At 35.8% G+C, this 21939-nt stretch overlaps 2 protein-coding genes across 2 annotated transcripts in view; one reads left to right on the plus strand and one right to left on the minus strand.

Moving 5' to 3' along the window:
- Nucleotides 1-4685: 4685 nt before the first annotated feature.
- LOC127789099 (uncharacterized) lies at nucleotides 4686-10786 on the plus strand. Its single transcript, XM_052317883.1, has 7 exons — nucleotides 4686-5283; nucleotides 5515-5628; nucleotides 5722-5880; nucleotides 5966-6127; nucleotides 6320-6436; nucleotides 7845-7952; nucleotides 9544-10786. Exons 1-7 carry the CDS (start codon nucleotides 4915-4917, stop codon nucleotides 9988-9990), a joined length of 1476 nt encoding a protein of 491 aa, XP_052173843.1. The 5' UTR covers nucleotides 4686-4914; the 3' UTR covers nucleotides 9991-10786.
- Nucleotides 10787-11958: 1172 nt separating this feature from the next.
- LOC127806783 (ubiquitin C-terminal hydrolase 12-like) overlaps nucleotides 11959-21939 on the minus strand; it is a 120443-nt gene continuing 110462 nt past the window's right edge. Inside the window, exons 19-21 of the mRNA XM_052344300.1 lie at nucleotides 15447-15515; nucleotides 15252-15362; nucleotides 11959-12796 (exon numbers count right to left, since the gene is read on the minus strand). Coding sequence (XP_052200260.1) covers nucleotides 12116-12796; nucleotides 15252-15362; nucleotides 15447-15515 — 861 coding nt within the window. The 3' untranslated portion in view covers nucleotides 11959-12115. The remainder of the gene's footprint in view (nucleotides 12797-15251; nucleotides 15363-15446; nucleotides 15516-21939) is intronic.

Below are 21939 nucleotides of genomic sequence, written 5' to 3' on the forward strand. Positions count from 1 at the left end.
CCATTCATTATTGCCCAAATTGGTGGTCTCCATTATCTCAGTCCATCGCTGTTCAAACTCCTCGGGCAATTCAGACTGTTTAATGATATTCACCAGCATGTGATATTGCTCTTTATACATCATGGCGTTGATTTTTTCTGAAAACTTGTTCAAAATATGCCATAGGCAAAATCGATGCAGAGTGAATGGCAACACCATTAAGATAGCCTTTGAAATTGCAGCATCTTGATCAGTGATTATAACAATAGGGGTCGCTTGATTTGGCATGGCTTCTAGGAATTTCGAAAACAACCAAACAAATGATTCGATCGTCTCATCACTTAATAATCCACAGCCAAAGATAATGGTTTGGCCGTGGTGGTTTACACCAACAAATGGGGAAAAAATCATTGAGTACTTGTTAGTGTTGTAGGTTGTATCGAACACCATGACATCGCCAAAGAAGGCATGTGATCTTCTTGACTCAGAATCAGCCCAAAAATAACGAATCATCCTATTATCTGAGTCCGTATTGTAATCAAAGAAAAAGTTTGGATTTTTGTCTCTCTCAAATGTGAAATGTTTGATTAGTGTTTCAGCATCATGACCCATTTGTTGTTGACGTAAATCCCTTTCATGGTTCCTGATATCTCTCTCAATACAACCCATTGATGATGGACCGCCCGACTCTATCTCCATGAGTCACAATTGTTGATATGTTGGTACATTGGCTTTCGAAAATTGTTGAACAAGTGCCTTTTTGGTGGCTGAGACATTTTGGTGTGATCTTAACAAATATACTTTGCTGGGAGTAGTTAGACCATAGGTATGTTTCTCCACAAATTGTCTAACCACCCAACTATTGGCAGTTTGTTGCTTCACCATCGACAATCTAGTATTGCACCCAACTCGTGTGTGTCTACGATTTCTTTCGGCAACCCGTGGCACAGCATTTTTGTGACCCATCTGATAGGTCTCGTCTGTTTTTCCCTCTTTAGAGCAAACAAATAATTTCTATATGATTTCACTTGTTTCCTTATTTTTTTTGCTATTTGCAATTCGAGTGCTAAAACTCGCTTCTCGTGCATATGCATTATAAAAAGTGTACGCATCCTCATGTGATTCAAATACCTAGCCAATTTCCAGAATTCGACCAATGAAAACTTGAGGAAGATACACATTATCAGAATTTTGCAATTTCGTCCCTACAAAAAAAGTTACGCTCTAGCTAGAAATAACATATTAGGACAACACAAGACATATTAATAAATTAATCACAAAGTAAGATTTTAATACTACCAGTAAATAACAATGTTTATTAGGCAAAATGAGGGAGGTAAAATTTATAAAAACTTTTTATTATGTGCTAGTTAATTAATGATTTTCTAAACTGGAGAAAATTAATACTCTAAAGATGATAAAAATAAAATATAAATAAGTGTCATTTAAGAAAAAAGATGAGCGAAAACAAAATACAAAATATGAATAATATAACAAAAGTGATGACAAAATGAAATATATTAAGGTAAGAAGAGATGAAAAATAAACTACCAAAATTAATAAAAATAATAAGGTGAGAAATCTTCAAAAGAGGAAGTGAGAAATCTTCAAGGATGTGGTGTTTAAATGGAGTGAAATTCTGTGAGAAAACTAAGATTTAAATATAGATGGGGGGATGAGATTTCTAATTTGGGGGTAGGGGGTAGGGCAGCTAACATGATTTTACTAAGAGAGAGAGATTCTGATTTGTGGGTGAAAGGCCAACTGACATGATTTTACTAAAAAGGGGAAGAATTTTGATTTAAGAGTGGGGGTCGACTAATACAAGAGAGTTTTGATTTGAGAGAGTAGGAGCCGGTTGATTTGAGGGTGGGAGTCAACTGACACATTAAGAATTCTGATTTAAGAGTGGGGGTTAGCTAATATAAGAGAGTTTTGATTTGAAATGGTAGGAGTCGGTTGATTTGAGGATAGGGGTCAACTTACACATTAATTTTATTCTTATAGATTGTTCTGATTCCGGGGTAGGGGCTTGGGGGTTATTCGCGTGCGTGCATGTGTGTGTGGGGTGGGGGGGGAGGGGTAATAGGGGGGTTGGAAGATGAAAATTTAAATAAAAAAATTGTTAGGCCGACACTTAAAATCTCATTGAAAAAATAAAAAATTGAATAGAGTTTTTAATAAAAAAATTCTAATTTTATTGAAAGAGAAAAAAAATTACAATAAAACACATTAAAAATCTTTCTAATTATTTTAAAATCTAAACAAAATAAAATAAATACTAGATAGGTGACTACTTTATTAATTAAATTTTATCGTTAAATTGAAGCTTTTGAAATTAAAAATTTTAATTTTAATAATTATTTCCCGTGATGGTTCGTTTGTTTTAAGTCGATGTCCACATTCGCGTCGAGCAATATAAATAATGCTCGATATGAGTAATATATCAAATTTGTCTTTTATAAAATATTTTTAAGTTGTAATTTATTTATAATATTATATAATAAATAAAAATATGATATTAAAATATATTATAATAATATTAAAAAAATATTAAATATGACATGTTTCATCGTTGGGTTCAAGGTGGTGTTCAGGAGAGTGGGTAAGGGTAAAGGGGTGGGTTCAAGGAAGGTGTTTAGAGGGTTGGGGGGTGCTATCTTGATTTCATTTGTGAGTGACACGTCTGCGTCGGACAACATAAGAAATGCCCAACGCAAGCATGAGATCCAACTTGTTATATTTAACTCACTTACATGTGAGGTGGTCAAAGTTGGATACTCTAAAAACAATTTTCAAGTAAATCCAAATTAAATTTTATAATAGTAAGGAAGAAGTAGAAAAATTAAACTATATTGGGTTTTTATTCCAAGTTCCCTGTTGAACCAAATTCTAGGTTTATTATGAAGCATACAAATGAAAAAGAGAAAATTTCTGCCTTATATAACATTGCAATGAATTTCTATGGTTTTAGACTAATCAAAATGAACAAGGATGTGGCAAAAGAAAAAAAAAAAAAAAACGACCGATGACTTGAGTAAAACATAATTAGAATCATCCTATTCGACACATATCAATATCACTTTGGATTTGAGACATTTGGAAATTGCACTTGGCTTTGCCCACATAAAAAAATTAATAGCAACAAAAACAAAGATTGTTTTGAGAATATTAGTCTTTAACTTTAAAAAATTAATAAGTTATAACTATAAAATCATCAATAAAATATTCGTCGTAATATATTCATAACATCAATTAGAAATTAGAAGTAACTAAGGAGGGACCTAGGTAGTGGCGGAGTCAAGACTTTGGGTCAGGAATGTATTATTTAGTTGTCTCTCATATTTTTTTTATTTCATGAGAGACAAGTATTAGAGAGAATAATAATTTATATACACAATATCAAAGGTTCATAGAGTAATTTTAGAAGTGGAAGGAGGGTAATTCCGCACCCTCAATTGTATGTAGTTCTATCCCGACCTAAGTATCAATGGTAACACAACAATCATAAGATAAACATATAAAAAAGAGAGAAAGATTTCAAACTATAATAAGCAATTAGTGATGTAGTTTTTGCAAATATATTATCGAATTGCACCCACCAAAATTTCTAAAGTTAATGTAGAACGTGTACATGTGATGCTTTTATAGAACTTTTTTACATAATTCATGTTACTTTTATACAAAAATTTTATAATTTTCTATCTTATACTCTAAACACCTATCATTTGGTTGTCACACTTAATAAACATGGGATGCTAAGATAGAAAAACTTAATTTTATTTATACGCATGTTAAATAATTTAGATGAATAATTTTTTTTTTATGAATATGCAGTGTTGTTTTAAATCACCGAATAAATACAATATTCTAAAAGCAACGAAATCTCTAAATATAAAATGAACCCATATAAAAACCTAAAGATAACAAAATTCCTTGAATGAAAATAATTTTTACTCGAAATAAGATTAAGATTTGATGTAAAAAGAATTATAATCTAACAAATATCGAGAATTTTAGTAAAACAAAAGGAGTTGGAGGGTTAAGGGCGTTTACTTGTAGAAATGATTTTTAATTTTTTAATAAAAATTTTATTTTCTATTTTCATAAAAAATTTAAAAAATATGTCCGAATCTTAAAAATACATAAACTAATTTTTAATATAAAAAATTAGAATATATGCTCAAAAAAAAGAAAAGAAAAAAAAAACATGTTTTAAATGCGTTTATGTAACTTGTGTTAAGGAGACGATGAGTTGTGAAATTGTTAATTCAGTTTGGTTAAAGTTAAGGGTCAATTTAGTTCGATTTTTAAATTTGATAATTTTAATTATTTTAGTTTGATTTAATTTTTAATCGACTAAACTATTAAAAAAAAGTCATTTTTTTAATTTTTTTAATTTTTAATTTTTTTATTTTATCCTACCGGTTTGATTTTTTTCGTATTTATCCAATTAACTTGGTTTAATTTTTAACAATGACTACTAATGTAGTGAATTTAGCTTAGATAAATGAGTTTTTGCACTATTCGACCCAAATTAGCTTCACCTTTTGTCTCTCCAATTCGCTATATACTTTTCGATTAAATAATAGTGTGTTATTAATGGCTAAATTACGGTCCGACCCGGTCCAACCGGGTGAATCCGCTGGAATCTGGATCTTGAGTTTTTTTTTTTTTAATTATAATATATTATTGGTGCCTTCGTCCGATTGCTTAGGGCTCGTAGTGCCCCGTCTGTTCGGATTCTACGAGCGTAAACCCTAATTCTTCTCGTTCAGGGCAGGTTGAGGATCCAGCGCGGGTTGTGTCCTCGTCGAGTTGATTGGAATCGCCAGAAGCAGATGAATCGCATGTCTCCCCCGCTGATTTAACCGGTAATTAGAGTTTCTACTTTGTGAGCTAGGTTTTGATTTTGCACTGCTTTTCCTCTGCAAAATGGGGAAAAGAGAGAAGAATCCGAAGGCGGCTACGTCACATCGCGAGGAAGATCAAGAGGAGAGGGAAGAACGGCCAGCGCAATCGAATTCCCAAATCATTGTGAGCAGCGACGATGAAGAGGCCAATGAGGATCTCAGCTTAAAAATCGTCGAGAAAGCTATGATACGAGCGTTTTTCGCCGGCCTGAAGAACCAAGCGGTTCCCGATGAACCGGGACAGGTTGATGTGATTAATATCTCTTCGTCGTCGTTGGAAGAAGCTGAGGATGTGGCCAGGGATGTGAAGGGTAAGACGAGAAGTACAAGAGAGAGTGGTAAGAAGAATAAGGAGAAGAAGGGCATGAAGGTGGAAAAGCCAGAGGGAACTGTAAGCACCTGAATTAAATTGCAAGATTCAGTCCTCTTCTTTTCAAACTTTGTAATCCCTTTTTTTTTTTTTTTCATTTTTTATATGTTATCCTTCCATTAAAGTATCTGTTTACTTGTTGAGAAACTGAGCAAACCAAGAATTACAAAGTTTCTAAAATTATGGAAAAAAAGTTCTTTTGCTGTTATCTTGTATTGGATGTAATACAGTTCTTAGACTTCATTGAATTAGGTTGTTCTAGCAAAGGAAAAGGAGAAGTCTGAGACAAGCAATGGCGCAGAGATTGAACCTGCAGAGACAAGTACTGCCCAGATATCAGATAATGTTGTGCTCCGGAAGCTTCTTGTGAGTTGAATTGATATGCTTAATATTGCTTTGGCAAACACTATTTTATTTGAAGGCTTAGAGTGGTATCTCTCTTATTGATATTTGTACCAGCGTGGGCCAAGGTATTTTGATCCTCCCGACAGTGGTTGGGGAACATGCTATAACTGTGGTGAAGAAGGCCACACAACTGTGAACTGTACTTTGGCTAGGCGGAGGAAGCCCTGCTACGTATGTGGGAGTTTGGAGCACAATGCGAAGCAGTGCATAAAGGTTTGTGGAAAATATTTGTTATCTGTAAAACGATTTGATGAATGTGAAGATGAGTAAAAGTTAATATCATGTTTTATGTTGACAGGGACGTGAGTGCTTTGTCTGCAAAAAAGGTGGTCACCGTGCAAAAGATTGTCCAGAGAAGTACAAAAGGGGATTGCAGAATTCTAATGTATGCTTGAGATGTGGAGACTCTGGTCATGATATGTTTTCATGCCATAGTGGTTATTTATCTGAAGATTTAAAGGTATTTCTACCATCTCATGAATTGTATCTACACATTCATATATACACAGTTATATGCATAAATCTGGGATTGGGACCATAGAAATATATGTCTATGTTGTGCGAGAAGTTTCTATGGTTTTCTCTGGAAACAGACCAGTCTGAAATTGTTGTTGCATTTTAACCTTTCGTAATCTCTTTGGGACATAATCAGGAAATGCAATGCTACATTTGCAAAAGTTTTGGCCATCTTTGTTGTGCTGACTTTTCTGATGCTGGTCCAATAGAGCGAACATGTTACAGCTGCGGTCAGCTTGGGCATTGTGGTTTGGTAAGTTTTCTTAACCTTTTCTCCTTTTTTCTTGCCATGGTGTATTTTTAAGTGATTTTTTTTTTGTAAAGTTTTGCATATGTATCTCTACATCACTAAAAACTGAAGATGCTTCTCAGCATACTCTTAGATTATTTATATTCCAGTTCCAAACATAGCAAAGAAGTTCTAATTGTTTATTTAGAGGAGGTGGACTACTGCATTGCTTGGGAGGATAATGGCACAACATTACAAAACTTCCGGAGGCAAGCTAATTTTAGTGGAAAATGTTTAGAATATCCCATAGGTGGAGTGTAAAATATGGCACACCAATTTCTCAAAACTGTTTACTTCAGGAAACCTATTCTGCAACTAAGACTCAGTTTGGAGATAAGTTTGCCTGATAGGATACCAAATATGTGGAAAAGTTGTTGTGATTGTCTTGAACTGAATGATACATTTAGTTTGTAACTCAAGATAATTATCACATCCTAAGCTTGTGTAGAGTGGTATGAGCTTATACATGCTTGTGGTATTTGTGCATTCTCATCCCTATCACTGTTCTCCTTCTCATTCTGATTTTTTTGCTTGCTTTTGCTTCCAGATTTTTTACTTCTGATTTAAAAACAATTGAAGGTGGGTTATTCCTGCAATTCTTGCAAACACCCCTGCCATATATATTAAATATTAGACTTAAATTTGTTTTCTATACATCTTTATACCATAGAAACTATATATCTTGTATAATCTTAGATGTTTATAATTCTTTAAAACATTTCATTAAAGTAGGATACATGTATATAATTCTTGTACACCTCATTGAAGCTATATGCATATTCGTTTTTTATATTTCCACAATATTCTCTAGCTTCTACACTTCTCACGCTCAGAAAAGCAGAATATTAACTACAATGGCCATGCGTATCAAAGAGCTCTGCAAAGTAGGAATTTTCGGCAAGAGTTGGGTTTACTACCCTTGACTTCCAGCTGTGCAAAAGAAGTAAAGATCCCTTTAGCATGTACAGTGGAGTATTTGCACTGTAGAAAGATCTATGATTTCTCTCTATCCACGTTCCAGATGAGAAGATCTATATGAATCAAAGTCATAGTTTCCTCCTTTATAGCTTCCAGCCAACTATGAAGCAGGTCCATAAAAGAGAAGGTTCTCTTACCTGTTTTTAGAGTTAAAATCAATTCACCACTATTAAAATTCAGAAGCTGGTTTCAGATTATCAGAATTTTTCTTTGGTATCAGTATTACTGTGCTGTGAAGTGAATTTTATTTTGGGAGAGCTATCATGCATTCATGTTATTTAACTTAGCATTTGATATTTTAGTCTCTTTTTCCTTGTTAAGAAGAACTTTTTCTTTTGGTTATATGTTATTGCTAAGAGGTCTGCTGCGTTTAACTTGTAGTACATGCATGCAGGAATGCATGAGATTGCGTAGTGAAACAAGTGGGTTCAGCTCACTTGGTTCGTGCTTCAAATGTGGGGAAGGAGGACATTTTGCTCGTGAATGCACAAGTTCAGCTAAGGTACATTTTAACATTTAATCAGGTTGGGCATGGTGAGACCATAGTTGTCAAAGGTGTGCCTGAGGCATGCCTAGGTGCAAGGTGCAGCTGTGTGCGCCTCATCACCACAGAGGACCTGCCATGCTTGAGGCACTGCCTAGGTGCACGAGGCGCACGCCTCATGCAAGGTGCAAGGCCCAAGGCGCATACCCCAAGGCGCATACCTTGTGTATATATGTATTAAAGTCCTATTTCTTGTTCATTTGTCGTCTTAGATCTTATTTCATGTTGATTTGATTGCATACTCTGTGTATATTGGTGAGAGGCAAACCTAGCAGTGTAAGTCATAGGTTTGCTGGATCTCCCACTCTCTGTGATCCTTTGGCAGTGATGTTCACTTGCTAGGGAACTGCGTTCTGCTTCATTTTTTGTTTCTTTCTTTTAATTTTTTTTTGCAATTTAGAAAAAAACTAATTCTATGTTGTAATTGTTTTTCACTGTGTGTTCTACTTTAATTTTTTTTTTTTCCTTTCTTCTAATTCTTGTTGCAATTTAGAAGAAACTAATGGCTAAAAAACAAATGTTTTCATTGTGTGATCTACTGATTTTTTTCTCTATCTTCTAATTTTCTTTTGCCATTTAAAAGAAACTAATTGTTTTTCTGAAACTTTTGTGATGTGTGTTCCGCTATAATTTTTTTTCTTTCTTCTAATTGCAAAAGAAATTAGAAGAAACTAGTTGTTTTTCTGTAAGTGTTTTTTGCAGTGTGTCTGCTATAATTTTTTCTTCCCTCTAATCTCTTTTGCAGTTAGAAGAAACTTATTTCGAAAGAAATTGATTGTTTATTTTGCAATAATATTATTTGTTATTATTGGTTGGTTGATTGTCATTTATGATTTTATGAGTTTGCATTTACCTCCTTATAGGTACATATTGAAAAGAATAGTATATAATTTTTTTATAAGCATTTTGAATAAATGTGCGCCTCATGTGCTTGAGGCTCGCGCTTTGCTTTGTGTCTCGCCTCGTGCCTAGGCCCCAAGCAGCCTTGCACCTTTGACAACTATGGGTGAGACCACTAGGGCTTGTTACATATTTACTAGCTTCTTAATTAATTAATAACGTTTTAACCAATATGTAACTAACTTTCCATTTTTGAAGGGTTTTAGATTATGTTTTTACCTCTAACCCTAGTCACAAGAAACGTTAAGCTACTGCTTAAAGATTCAAGTAAAGCATCTGAAATCCTTATTGTAGAATTGCCTCATTCTTTAACCTGTGGCAGTAATGTAAATAACAAAATGAGGGGGAAGTTACTATAACTCAAACCGAATGGGTATTGTGGGTCATAAATGAATTTTATTCCTCAACCCGCCTTTTTAATGGAGAATACCCCCAAAATCCCCATACTGTTAGTACCCATTTAAGAAGCTTAAATGGGTTTGGGATGGGTTGGGTTGACCTGGCCCTATTTGCCATCCCTAATCGCATCATTCTTCTATCTTTGTTCCCCTATCCATATTTCTAGGTGTTGAGTGTCCTTAATGATAATGAAGTTGTTTATTAATTTGTTTTTCTTTTGTCTGTCTTTCTTTCTTTTGAGTTTCCACAGGTTCGTAAGAGGAATCTTAAATTGTCAACACCTACCAAAAAATTTTCCAAAGAAAATGGGGACCATTTTAGAGTCAGGTCTGCACCTTCAGATCTTGGCAAAGCTCGCAAGCGGAGAAAATCTCAATTTGAAGAAGCTGTATCTACCACTCCATTTAACTCTAAGCAAAGACGTGGTTGGATTACTGAAGATCCAGGAGACTTGCCCCGTGGAAATGCAAAAACGCGTGGATGGGGATCTCCAGTAACACCAACGTATAAGAGTAAAACTTATTCTTCTGTTGCTGCTGATCATACTTCAAGTTCTTATTCTTCGAGGAAGAGTCAACAGCATCATTTTGGAGGATCACCTTCCAATACATCCTCTAATTTTTATCAGCACAGATATTCAGCATCCAGATTTGGCAACTCTAATAGTGACAGGACGTGGCCAACCTATTATTGGTAGGAGGTTTTTTTTTTTTTTTTTTTAAATTATACTATGTCGCGGGAACTGTGGAAGGATACAATGGAGGCTGTCCTGGTTTTTAAAACTCTTTGAGTATCTTTGCTCAAGCCGTCTTTAAGTTTTTAGCTGTACCATATGTTCTTGATTGTCTGGTTGCAGTTTGCAGTTTGTTGCCCTCGTGTTATTTTTATCAGACATGGGCCACCGACTTTCTAAGCACCTTTTTAGGTGCATGATGCCTGGATATGACATGGGATATGTCTGAATAGTTTCCTGTGACACAGACACGCACCCATGAAAGCATGCCTATTTATTGAAGAAATTTATGTATTTGTTATGGACACGGGGTTATGCACCCATAAAGCATTCCTATTAATTCATGAAGTTTATATGCATGTTATTGACCATGAACCCTTTTTACGTTGCTCTTGATCACACGGTTGTTTCAATGTAAGGAGATGCATTTCACTCCTATATTGCCATTGTGGAGCTGCAATGCGTCTGTGCCCGTTACAATGGTCTGTATAGTAGCATTACAAGTAATTTAAATCCGTCAGATATCTCCCTTCTCTGTTGCATCTTGTTCCTGCTTTAGTCCAACCATGGAAGGTGCTTGAGGAAAATGATGGAAGTTTTCTAGGCATGATTTAAGGCCCAAATTCTTAACCATGTACAGAAGTCACTTTTCAGAAAACAAATGGCTAATCCACACTGGGCAACTTCTGTTAGATCCAAGTGGTTTGTGTAAAACTGGTTGAATTGATTATTGATTATGAAGCTTTGCTCTTTCCTCTTATGCTTTGATTTATCCTTTTTAACTTGTCTCGCCATGTCGGTGTTGTAATGCTTTTGAAAATTACTGTCTTGTAGACGAGTTGTCTCCACATCCGGTCTCCTTATACAGAGGTTGGAGAAAAGAGTCCATTCAGTGTGTATGCTTGCTGTTGTATGCCTGTTGAAGGCTTAATGCTCCGATCCCCATTTTCCTCCAAAGGTTGGTCTACCATTGACTCTTTGGGATCAAAAGATGAAATCTCTCATCATCTTAATGGGTCTTCACAGCTCAACTTCAAGATTTTTGCTGGAGAAGTTAATCACGGAATCCAACGGCGAGAGGTCTACCGCTGACTCTTAACTTGTAGAGGATAGGATGTTTGTGAAATTCAGGATGGTCAGTTTCCTTCACACGTCGCTGCCTGGCCTGGATGAGTTTAGAGATAAGTTGGTGCTATTGTGTTGAAGAATCCTCTCTCCAGTCCAGTATACTCTCTGCCTGTCTTAATAATATGCAAATAGAAATTTTGCATGCTCAACTCAAAGCAAACGAATGTTTTTCATTCTATTAAATTGTCCATTAATGCCCAAAAATTTAATTGTTGATAGAATTATATTTATTATATTTTATTTCTAAATTCAAAATAATTCTATTAACTGGTCAAGTTTATTTATTATGAGTCATATCATATGCAGGGGGATGCCAACAACAAATGGCAAGTTTCCTTAGATGCCATAATCCATAATGATTTAAGGCTCATTTATATTAAATGAGTTTTAAATAATTTCTAAAAGAATCTCTTCATAACTTCTAAATTTATGATTCATTTTAATTTAATTTTTTTAATTGAATTATTCAAATAGTAATACAATTTTATTAAGTAGAACATATAAGGTTAGTGTATATTTCTTTGTTAACTATGTAATATATATTTAAATTTTAAATAATATAAATAAAAAATGCACAGTTGTAAAAGGCATAATATTTTGAAAAGAGTAAACCAAACCAATCTATAAATGTGCCATAAATGCACACTTTAAATGAGCTTGAATGAACCCAATCATGCCACATTTTGAGCTACTTGTGACTAGCTTTATTTATTTGCAATAATACGGGTGCACCAAGAGGCCCATTTAGAGCAAGGAATCAAGGAAAATAAAATAAATATTATCATGTATATATAACCATGGCTGTATATAAATTCCAGTTTCTTCAACTTATCATTATCAAGCTAAAACAGATCCATTGTCCAGGAATTGTACATATTTACATGACATTCCAACAGGCTACTAAATATTTATTCAACAACTGAGTTCAAGCATGAACAAACACATGAAGCTTAGTTAGGTCCTAAAAGAATTGATCCTTGAAGAAGTCCCATTCATCTGTCAAAGATTTCAACTTAAGTTGAGCCTGCCTCAGCTCCTTCTTGGCAGCCCGAATCTTGGCGTCGCCATTCTTCCCTCTGCTCAACAGATCCTTGGTCTCAGCATAAAGTGTCTCTCTCTCCCGTCTTATATCCAGCCTCTGTTTGATCACTCTTTCCAGCTTTTCCCTAAGCTCTTGTTCTTCGGTTGCAAGTTGCTGGTCTTCCTGCTTCAGTTCTGTGTCCTTCCCGTTGTTGCTAAGTATCGAAGAAGAGATTCCTCCAAGTGAAGCAATATAGTCATTCTTAGCCTTTATTTCATCATGGTAAAGTTGAACTCCGTCGACCTTGGATTGAAGCTGGTCAGCCATCTCATTCAGTTGCTTTTGTTGATCTTCAGTAAACACTGTTGCCGCAATGGTCTGAATTTTGGTCATACAAGACAGCAACTCTGAAGATCGGGAGGTTGCTAGTTCTTCGAAGGGCACCTCGAGTAGATTGAAGAACTGGAGGACCTCTTGGTTTGTGGCTTCATCTACACTTGACAGAGGCAGAAGTGAAGTGGAGGAACTAGCAATAGACCTTGCAACCTCTCCAGCCTGGTTGTAAGTGGCCTCAATATCAGCATCTGAAATGGGCTGAGTTGAAATGCTTTTAGGAGCAACCTGCAAGGAATGAAAGATACTAGTTTAGACACACAAAAAATGGTTTTTGCGGCATTTGCACGAAAATGGGTCCAATAATATTGACACACCAATATTCTATTCCATTTCCAATTCTATCACTCTTCAGGCTTTGAAGATTGGGGAAGAAGATTAATAGAGGACATGAAGTCAAAGGACTTCGCTACCATAATGCTCATACACATCTACTACCCGTGCAGCTATGGCTTCTTCCTTGGCTATTCATTGTTTCTTGGTCATCCATCGTTATTGTTCCTAGTTTGAATCATCTGAAGTAGTTGATTGCTAGTTGGGAAAACATCAACATGTTAGGCTCTTTCAAGTTAGTTAATTTACACATTTAGAGTCCAAGTCATGTAGTTTCTAAATGGATTTTCAATATTTTTTTACATTTGTTGTTGATGTTTCAGGAGTTCCTTGGTTCTCTATGCTTTCTGTTTTGAAATTGAAACCAATTTAATTCACCTATATGCATCCTTCATAGTGATAATTCCAAATAATGTTTTCCCAAATCTTTTGATTGATTTTGGCATTTTTCATTATTGTTACTGAAATAGCAAAATGGAGTGGGTGAGAGGAAGATCATGTATCTTACTGAAATAGCTTCTTGGCAGTGGCCTGACAAAACATGTGTAACTGGAAAAAGTATTACTTTCCAGAGGTTATGACTTCAACTCATATCAGCTCACCATACACACAATTGAAGAGCGAATCTGTTTAAGGTGGTAGTTCCTTGTCCAGACGGTGTGAAGGACACTCGGTCCACAATAATCCTTCCTTCCAAAGGAATTGGGATCCTTTGGGGTCCTTCCAATATTTTCTACTTTCATGTGCACATGAAAGTAGAAAATATTGGAAGGACCCCAAAGGATCCCAATTCCTTTGACAGCAGTTCAAGGCAGGGTTCAACTCTGTAGAACACAATAATTCTCCCGTTCAAAGGAGTTAGGATTCCTAAGATCCTTCCAAGATTTCTATTTTCATGAGGAAAGCACTTCAAAGCAAGGTTCTGACAACTTGCCAATCTGAGACAAAAGAAGGGAAATGATTTGTCAACTAGTGCTGACGAGTTTAGATCTTCTCATCACTGCCCAACAACCCCGACATGTGATCTCTTTACAGCTTTGTCTATCTATTTTCGAACAAAACTAAAACTAAACAACATATATAGGACAGAGCAATCATATGAAGCTAATAAATGAACTACATAATATTGATAAATAGACAAAAGAACAAGGAAAGAGGAAGCATATCCATCACAAATAAAAAGAAAGCCAAACTAGGTTTAACCAGCTCCTTCAAAAAAAAAAAAAAAAAAAGAGATCATATCTTATTTAACAAAAAACAATGATCAAAAGAAGAAACATAAAGAGGAACTGACCCAGAAGACCACAAAAATGGGGAAGAAAACAGAGTATTTAAGGACATGAGCAGAATGCTCCATTCCTTCAAAAGAGACTACTGTTCCATTTCCTCCACAAACAACGTATATCAGAAAAGGAACTAGGCACTAAAACTTTCTCTATTCAAGGTGCCAAACTCCCACACCCAAGCAAGAAAAAAAAATGCAAAATTGCAGGTGGCACGATCCATTAGTGATCAATCAATTAGAAAGAACCAGCAAACCTCTCTAGTAACCAAGAGAAGTAGGTTGTCATGACCCCAAGGGATAGGAGTAACTGTTCTATTGCATGTATTTTTTCTTTGTCGTACCTTTGGCTGCTGCAGTGTTGTACTTGCAGTTTGTTACTAATTGAAGGGATGTAACAACCTATAAATAGGCTAAAGTAGGAGAGAATAAGGCACTAATGAATGATAATTGACTCTGTTTCCCTCTCAAATTCTCCCTCCCTGTCTAATTCGTCTGAACTCTCCTCCTTTCTTCTGAATCCTCCCTCATTTCTATCTGTTTCCCACTCCATTTCTGCCCTAATTCTCCCTCAGATTCTTCCAATCTCCCATTAAAACCCTAGGTCCTGACATAGGTGACTCATCAAAAAATGACCTTTTCCTCATATGATAAACCATAGAACAAGCACAATCACTTGCAAACAAGCAAGTGCACACTAATTTGAACCCATCTAGATGGACAGTGGTAACATCCTAAAACTTTTTACGACTGCAAAATTTTCCACTAAGAAAGAATTACACAATGGCAGTTTTCAATTATAATCTTTTCATAGCTTGAAGCGTTCAACTGGATTGAGTATATACAAAAATGCACAAGAATGAAGTGAGGGGTGCCTCCTATGTTCTAACCCACAAGATCTCATTTACAAACTAAATCTATTGAGTTGGCTAGTTGGCAAGGAGGTTAGGGTAGGTATTGTTATATCTGATCATGCCTAGGCCAGAAAGAAATGCAACAAAAAAGAAACCTACATTTTAAAGATATATTAGTTATAATTATCTCATAAAGATTTCCAGAGAGGAATACCTGGTGGTCATGCACATATTCCAAAAATGAATGAACATTTGGATAGCGGAATTGGTCAGCACTTTCAACTGGAAGAGATTTTTGAAAACAAACTATATCCCCATCTTGAAGCCTCACATAAATGTACAAGGTAAATAGGAAGACCATCTATGCTAATATGCTATAGATTTGCACAATGATTGGTAAAACATATACCTGGTTATATTGATATGTGAAATTCTTGTCAATGGGTTCACACATGACATGGGGCTCAAACCTTATCTCCTGAAACACATTGATGCATGAGTTAGAAATAATAATGCTTTGTAAAAATAACCAAATCATGTAAGCATAAGAAAAACAAGAGTTTAAAGATGGAATGGTAAAAAATGCTATTACATGAGTAGCAACATTTATCCCACATCTAATAAATAAGGACAATAGTTTCTATTATAAATGATTATAAATACCCGAGTTCACCTCTGTATTCAAGCTTGAGTTGAAACACAAGTTTCATTTCTTGAAGAACTCATAATGCTTTAGCTCAATTTTCTTCTTTGGAGAATCCTTATTCTTCATAAGTGCTCTTTATTTTCTCTCTAGCCCCCTAAAAGTATTTTCACATGAATTGTGAGAGAATTGACCAAAAACTATCCTTGGGTGGGCTCCAAGGTGGATGAATTTACATAGATTTCTAGGATTGCTGATTCATGGCTTTTGGATTGTAATGGGGTCGTGACCTCACCAAGATTGTCCCAGAGTGATTGATGGGCCCCACTAATCGCAATAGGAAATCCTACTTTGCCAAGTCTGGTATGTCTTAGCCTTCTTAGGTGAGTTTATGTTTCAGCAGAGTTTAGGTTGTATCTTGCCTCCTCAAAGACAAAATGTCAAGCATGTACATGGCGTAGTAATGTTGAACTAGTTGAAATAAGCCTGCGTATCCTACAGTTGCAGCAGCAGTTGGAGAAGCATATGTAGTTGCAATAGGAGATGCCCAGCAGGAGATTTGGTTGAGATCATGGCATTGATTGTGAGTATGATGAAGTTGTATCAACCCATTATACTCTTTGAAGCACACACTGCTGTACTTGTTGGTTATTTTGGGAGACACAAGATGAAAAGGGTTCTTTTAGGAAAGGGGTTGAAGGTAGCTTATAGGAAAAGGGTTCTTTTAGGTAGCTTATAGTTAGGGTAAAATTTGGCAGATTTTTTATGATGAATTCTAGATAAGATATTAAATTGTTGGGGCATAACCCTCATAGCAATGGCCAAATTGCTTGAGTGTAGTGAAAAATGAACTAGGGCTGTTGCATCAATGCTCAGATGTAGTGTTAAATTTACAGGAGTCCCTCGGTTTTTCATGGATAAATGCTAGTTAAGAAGTTAGTGAAACACCAAGGAATAAGGGTTTGATCATCGATTAGAACTCTTAACAGAAAAATCTATGAAGGTGGTGGATGTGGTATTAGTGGCAAGAATTAATATTGTTTGTCTAAAGAAGACAAGATGAGTTGGTGAGAAAGCTAAATGTTGGTTGAACTTCAATATAAATTTTGGTACTTGGGGAAGGATTGTAGATGTAACAGAGTAGGAATTGTCATGTATAAGACTATAAGGGGCCAGGTAGTGAATGTGAAGAGGGTGGAAGAAGGATTATCATAGTTAAGAGTTTTATTTTTTGCTTGATTATCATGGTTAGAGTTGTTCGAAGAGAAGAGGCTTTGAATACTGTTAGCAAATATGCACCACAGAAGGGTTAGGAGAAGAGATTAAAGGCAAAATTTTGGGAGGATTTAAGGGGGCTGTTGCAAGGAATATCTAGAGAGGAGATAATTATAGGAGGAGAGTTAAACAGTCGTGGGTAGAGAAGTGGATATAGAAACGTGCATGCAGGATATAGCTTTGGACAAATAAATAAAGGGGAAAGCTATTATGGATTTTTTCACTGCATATAATATCATCATAGCAAATATTATGTTCAAAGCATGGGATGAACACTTGGTCGCACATAAAAATGGCTTGTGTACCACCCAGATAGGCTGCCTTCTTCTGAAACAAAAGGATGGCTTGTTTTGTAAGTACTGTAAAATTATACCAAGAGAGTGCCTAACCACTCTTCATAGACTTATGGTCCTTGCATCTGTATCAAGAAATGAAGAACAAAAAAAAAAAAAAAATCAAATGGTGGGATTTAACTTGTAAAAAACACTTTCAAGTAAAACGTGTGGCAAAAGAGATTAGAAGCATGACGTAAGGCTAATCCAATGTGCTACTGCTATTTGAATCATAACAAAATCTGTTTTAGGAAGTTAACTAGAAAGACTTATGGTCATGGAGTGAAGAGTGATAAAAAAAACAGCAAAACTAAGGTGCTTGGTACAAGACTTTACATATATGATACACTGAAGAAAGATTGAAGATTATAAGTAAAGAAGACAGTGAAGCAAGGTCAAGGGCTTATAAAAATTCATGTCACTTAACACAAAAGATGAGAAAAGAAATATATACATATATAGGCTGGCTAATGCAAGAGAAAGAAAAACGAGAGCTTTGAGCCAAGTGAAATACATAGAAGATGAAAATCAAGAGGTCTTGGTAAATGAGGGGGTGATCAAAGAGAGATGTAAGGAGTACTTCTTGAAATTATTTGATGAATGTGAGAAACAAATTTTATGTTGGGACATCTTGGCAACTCTAAAGAAGATAGAAATTGCATATTCTGTAAACTTATTTGTCCAAATAAAGTGAAGCAAGTTATGAGAAAAATGAAGAATGGTAAAGTAGTCAGATAATATTTCAATATAACCATGGGAAAACATGACATTTTATGATTAAGTATATTACTTAAAATTTTAAACCAAAGAGAATGCTTGATGAGTGAAGAAAGAGAACTCCTGTGCCCATTCACAAGAATAAAGGAGATGCCTGAAGTGTGAAAATTATAAAGGTACCAAGCCAATAAGCCATACTAATTACTAAGAAACTTTGGAATGGTGATTGACTACAGGTTAAGCAGAGAAACCAAGGCCTTTGAGACCTACCTCTTTGCTTTTGTGATGGATGAAATCATAGGTGTCCTTGTGTTTATTATTTTTAGAACAATAGAAGGCATGAATATTGAGCTTGATTTATGGAGAATCTAAGGACTTCAACTTTGCTGAGAATTTATATTAGCTTGTATTAGGTGTGCTGAATAGACTAGTTGTATTGTACCTTGTACCCAGCATAGGTAGCTTTACATAGCAGTTCTAATGTTTAGGTATAAATACTTGTAACCCTAGCTTAATAGATTTGAACAGTTATTTTTCAGTTTCTTTTTTTCCTCTCTTGTTCCTCTCACAATTATGTATGCCATTTTTCATGGTATCAGAGCCATTGAGGGGTAAATATGGAGAATTGGAGCAGATTTGATGTAATTCAGTCATCAAATTTTGTCTAGGATTGTATCCTCTCGGTTCGAGGATTTTATCTTTCATCTAGGTCAATAGTTGTGATATGAGCAATCTAATCTTCTCTGGATCTCTGGTCCAATCTGCACGATCTGATCAATCTTCTCTGGACCTCTGGAATTTGGTCTGATCTGCTGGTTGAAGCTGGTGTGATCTGCTGCAATCTATTTTGGAACTCCTGGAGTTGCGATCTAGTGATTTCTGGAATTCCTAAGGCTGGGATATGATATTTTGGTGGTCACTTGTTGAATTGGTTGTTGAAATAAGGGTTTATTACATGGTTCAGAGGTAATCTCTAACACTTCTGTTGTTGTTCCAAACATATCTGGTACTTCTGTGATTACAACTGAAAAGCTGAATGAGAAGAATTATTTTTCCTGGTGAGCTTCAATTAACATTCGGTTTCAAGGCCAAGGGGTTAGTGATCATTTGATAGGTCTCGCCAAAGCTAATTTAATAGCCGTGTAAGTAGAATTCTCTTAGGGTGAGAACGAACCACAATAATTGATTTGAATCCAAAACTTGCTCTATTACTGCATACTGGAAGAGTTTAAATACACAAGGGAAAAACAACTTTTCCTAAACTTACAACCTTAACTACTGAAAACAAGGACTTCAACAACTACTAGAAAATAATAGCTAACAATATTGGACCAAGTCTTCCAACCATATGCCAGCAAATCCCCTGCATGTGACATTCCATGAACCATGTCCCCTGCATGTGTCATGCCACGAACCTTGGATTCTTGATAGGAACACGTAGCGATCTTCTTGGCTTATCATCATTTAACTAAGAAATCGAGTCAGATACTAGAGAATGATAGGACATTGTAGGATGAAATTGATGCGCAGCTTGTTTCTGTGTTGTGGTTGTCATGAACTAGATTTAGTGCCTCTTTTTTGTTTTTATGAAAGTTGTGTAGAGATATAGTCACGCGCACAGAGGCTTTGTACAAGCAACATCCTTCGTTTGTACACAATTATTAGTACATTGTTTAATCTTCAAAAATGAGATTTAGATATGACAACATATCTGGGAAAGGTGCAATCTGCTGTGACAGATTTCAATATCATGTTGCCAATCACTGAAAATGTTACTGAACAGTATGTCTAACGTGATAAACTGTTCATGGTGCTTATATTGTCTGGATTAGGACCTGACTTGGAGAGTGTTAGGACAAATCCTTAGTGGACCTGTCATTTCTACTATGGAATAAGTGTTTGCAAGGCTGTTGCGTAGTATTTAGACTTCTATTGACTTTGATTCAGCACCTGAGGGGTCTAATATGGTTTCTCAGGCTACATCCTTGGTAATCAATCTAAGAATAAGCAGCCACAGCATGGTGGATGTAATAGAACAACGTATTTTCATCTCTCAGTTGAATGGTATGTACAGTCTTTATATACATGAACTTAGACTACTAAAAAAGGAAATAATATATCCTACATCTATATATCTCATACATAATCTTCTATATGTATCAAGATACATGGTTACTATATTGTAGAGATATTATATACAAATCATTATATCTAGGTTGCCACCAAAGAATACACACTATCTAGATGTGGACCGCTTGTTACTAGGAGAGCCAGCCCAATCAGTGTTGATGTATCCCACAATCTGACTATGACCATGATTCTTATACAATATACCATCACTAGGGGTAGCTTTAATATACCTAAGGATATGAATCACTGCTTTCCAATGGTTGTCCCAAGGCAAATCCAAAAATTGACTTACTGCACTGAGAACAAATAAAATATTAGGATGAGTGACTGTAAAGTTGTTGAGTTTGCCAACTAATTGATTATAGTGCCCAGGGTTAGAACTAGGCTCCCCCTGTCCTGGTAATAACTTGATATTTGGATCCATAGGATTATCGAATGGCTTGTATTCGAGCATCCTTGTTTCTTCAAGCATATCCAATGCATATTTTCTCTGAGAGATATAAATACTAGTCTTTAATCGTGCCATTTCAATACCCAAAAAATATTTCAGGTGAACCAAATCCTTGGTTTGAAAGTGTTGTTGGAGATGCATTTTCAACTCAACGATGCCCACATGATCATCCCTAGTAATAACAATCTCATCCGCATACATCACTAGAAGAATGCTACAACCATATTTACAACGAAAAAAACTGAATGATCAGTTCCACTCTACCTTAACCCAAACTTCACGACAACTGGACTAAACCTTCCAAATTAAGCTCGAGGAGATTGTTTAAGGTTATAAAGGGATTTCTCTAAACAACATATATGCTTAGACTCCCCTTGACCAACGAAGCCAAACAATTGTTCCATATGAACCTCCTCCTATAAGTCATCGTGAAGAAAGACATTCTTGATATTAAGTTGATGGAGAGGCCAGTTGTACATAGTAGCCAAAGGTAAGAACAACTGAATAGATGAGATTTTGGCCATTGGAGAAAAGGGCTCCCATATTCAAGGCTAAAAATCATAGTGGAATCTTTAGCAACAAGTTAGGCCTTGAGATGATCAACGTGACCATTGAGTCCAACCTTGATGGTATAAATCTAGTGACAACCTAACAGTAGACGTACTCGGCGGAAGAGGTATAAGTCCTAAGTCCTATTAGAATGTAAGGCACACATTTCTTCAACCATTGCATCGTGTTGCACTGGATGAAAAAGAACCTTTGTAACATTAATAGGAATAGAAACCAAAGACAAAAGAAACAAATACATGATAGTTAGGGGACGTTGAGTGATAACTAATAAAGTTTGAGATGGGATGTTGGATAGTACAACGATGAGTACCTTTGTGAAGGGAAATGGGCAAGTTAAGATCAGAAGGAGAATTGGAGGAGGGTAGACTAATAGGCAAGGTAGGTGAAGGTAGTGGTCCATTCAGCTTTGCTGCAATCTCCATGGATGCATCTATTACTAGCCTTGTCGGTGGGTCCATAGGTCGAGGACGACATCTAAAGATTTGGGTGATCGAGCCATGAGGAGGAAGATGGAGATGAAAGATAAAAAAGGGGAACAAATCATGGTAAACTAATGGACACTAACTCAGACGATGTAGTGGACTGAGGGAAGTAAAAGGTGGACTTAAAGAAGGTGACATCAACAAAGATAACATATTGAGACAACTTAGAAGAGTAGCATCGATATCTTTTTTAAAGACAAGAATAACCAAGGAAAACATAATTGAGAGACCGACCTGACAATTTATCACAGTTAGGAGCAAGCTGATGGACAAACAAGTACACCCAAATATACAAGCGAGAA

The sequence above is a fragment of the Diospyros lotus genome, chromosome 1 (genome assembly GCF_014633365.1).
Source record: "Diospyros lotus cultivar Yz01 chromosome 1, ASM1463336v1, whole genome shotgun sequence".
NCBI lineage: Eukaryota > Viridiplantae > Streptophyta > Magnoliopsida > Ericales > Ebenaceae > Diospyros > Diospyros lotus.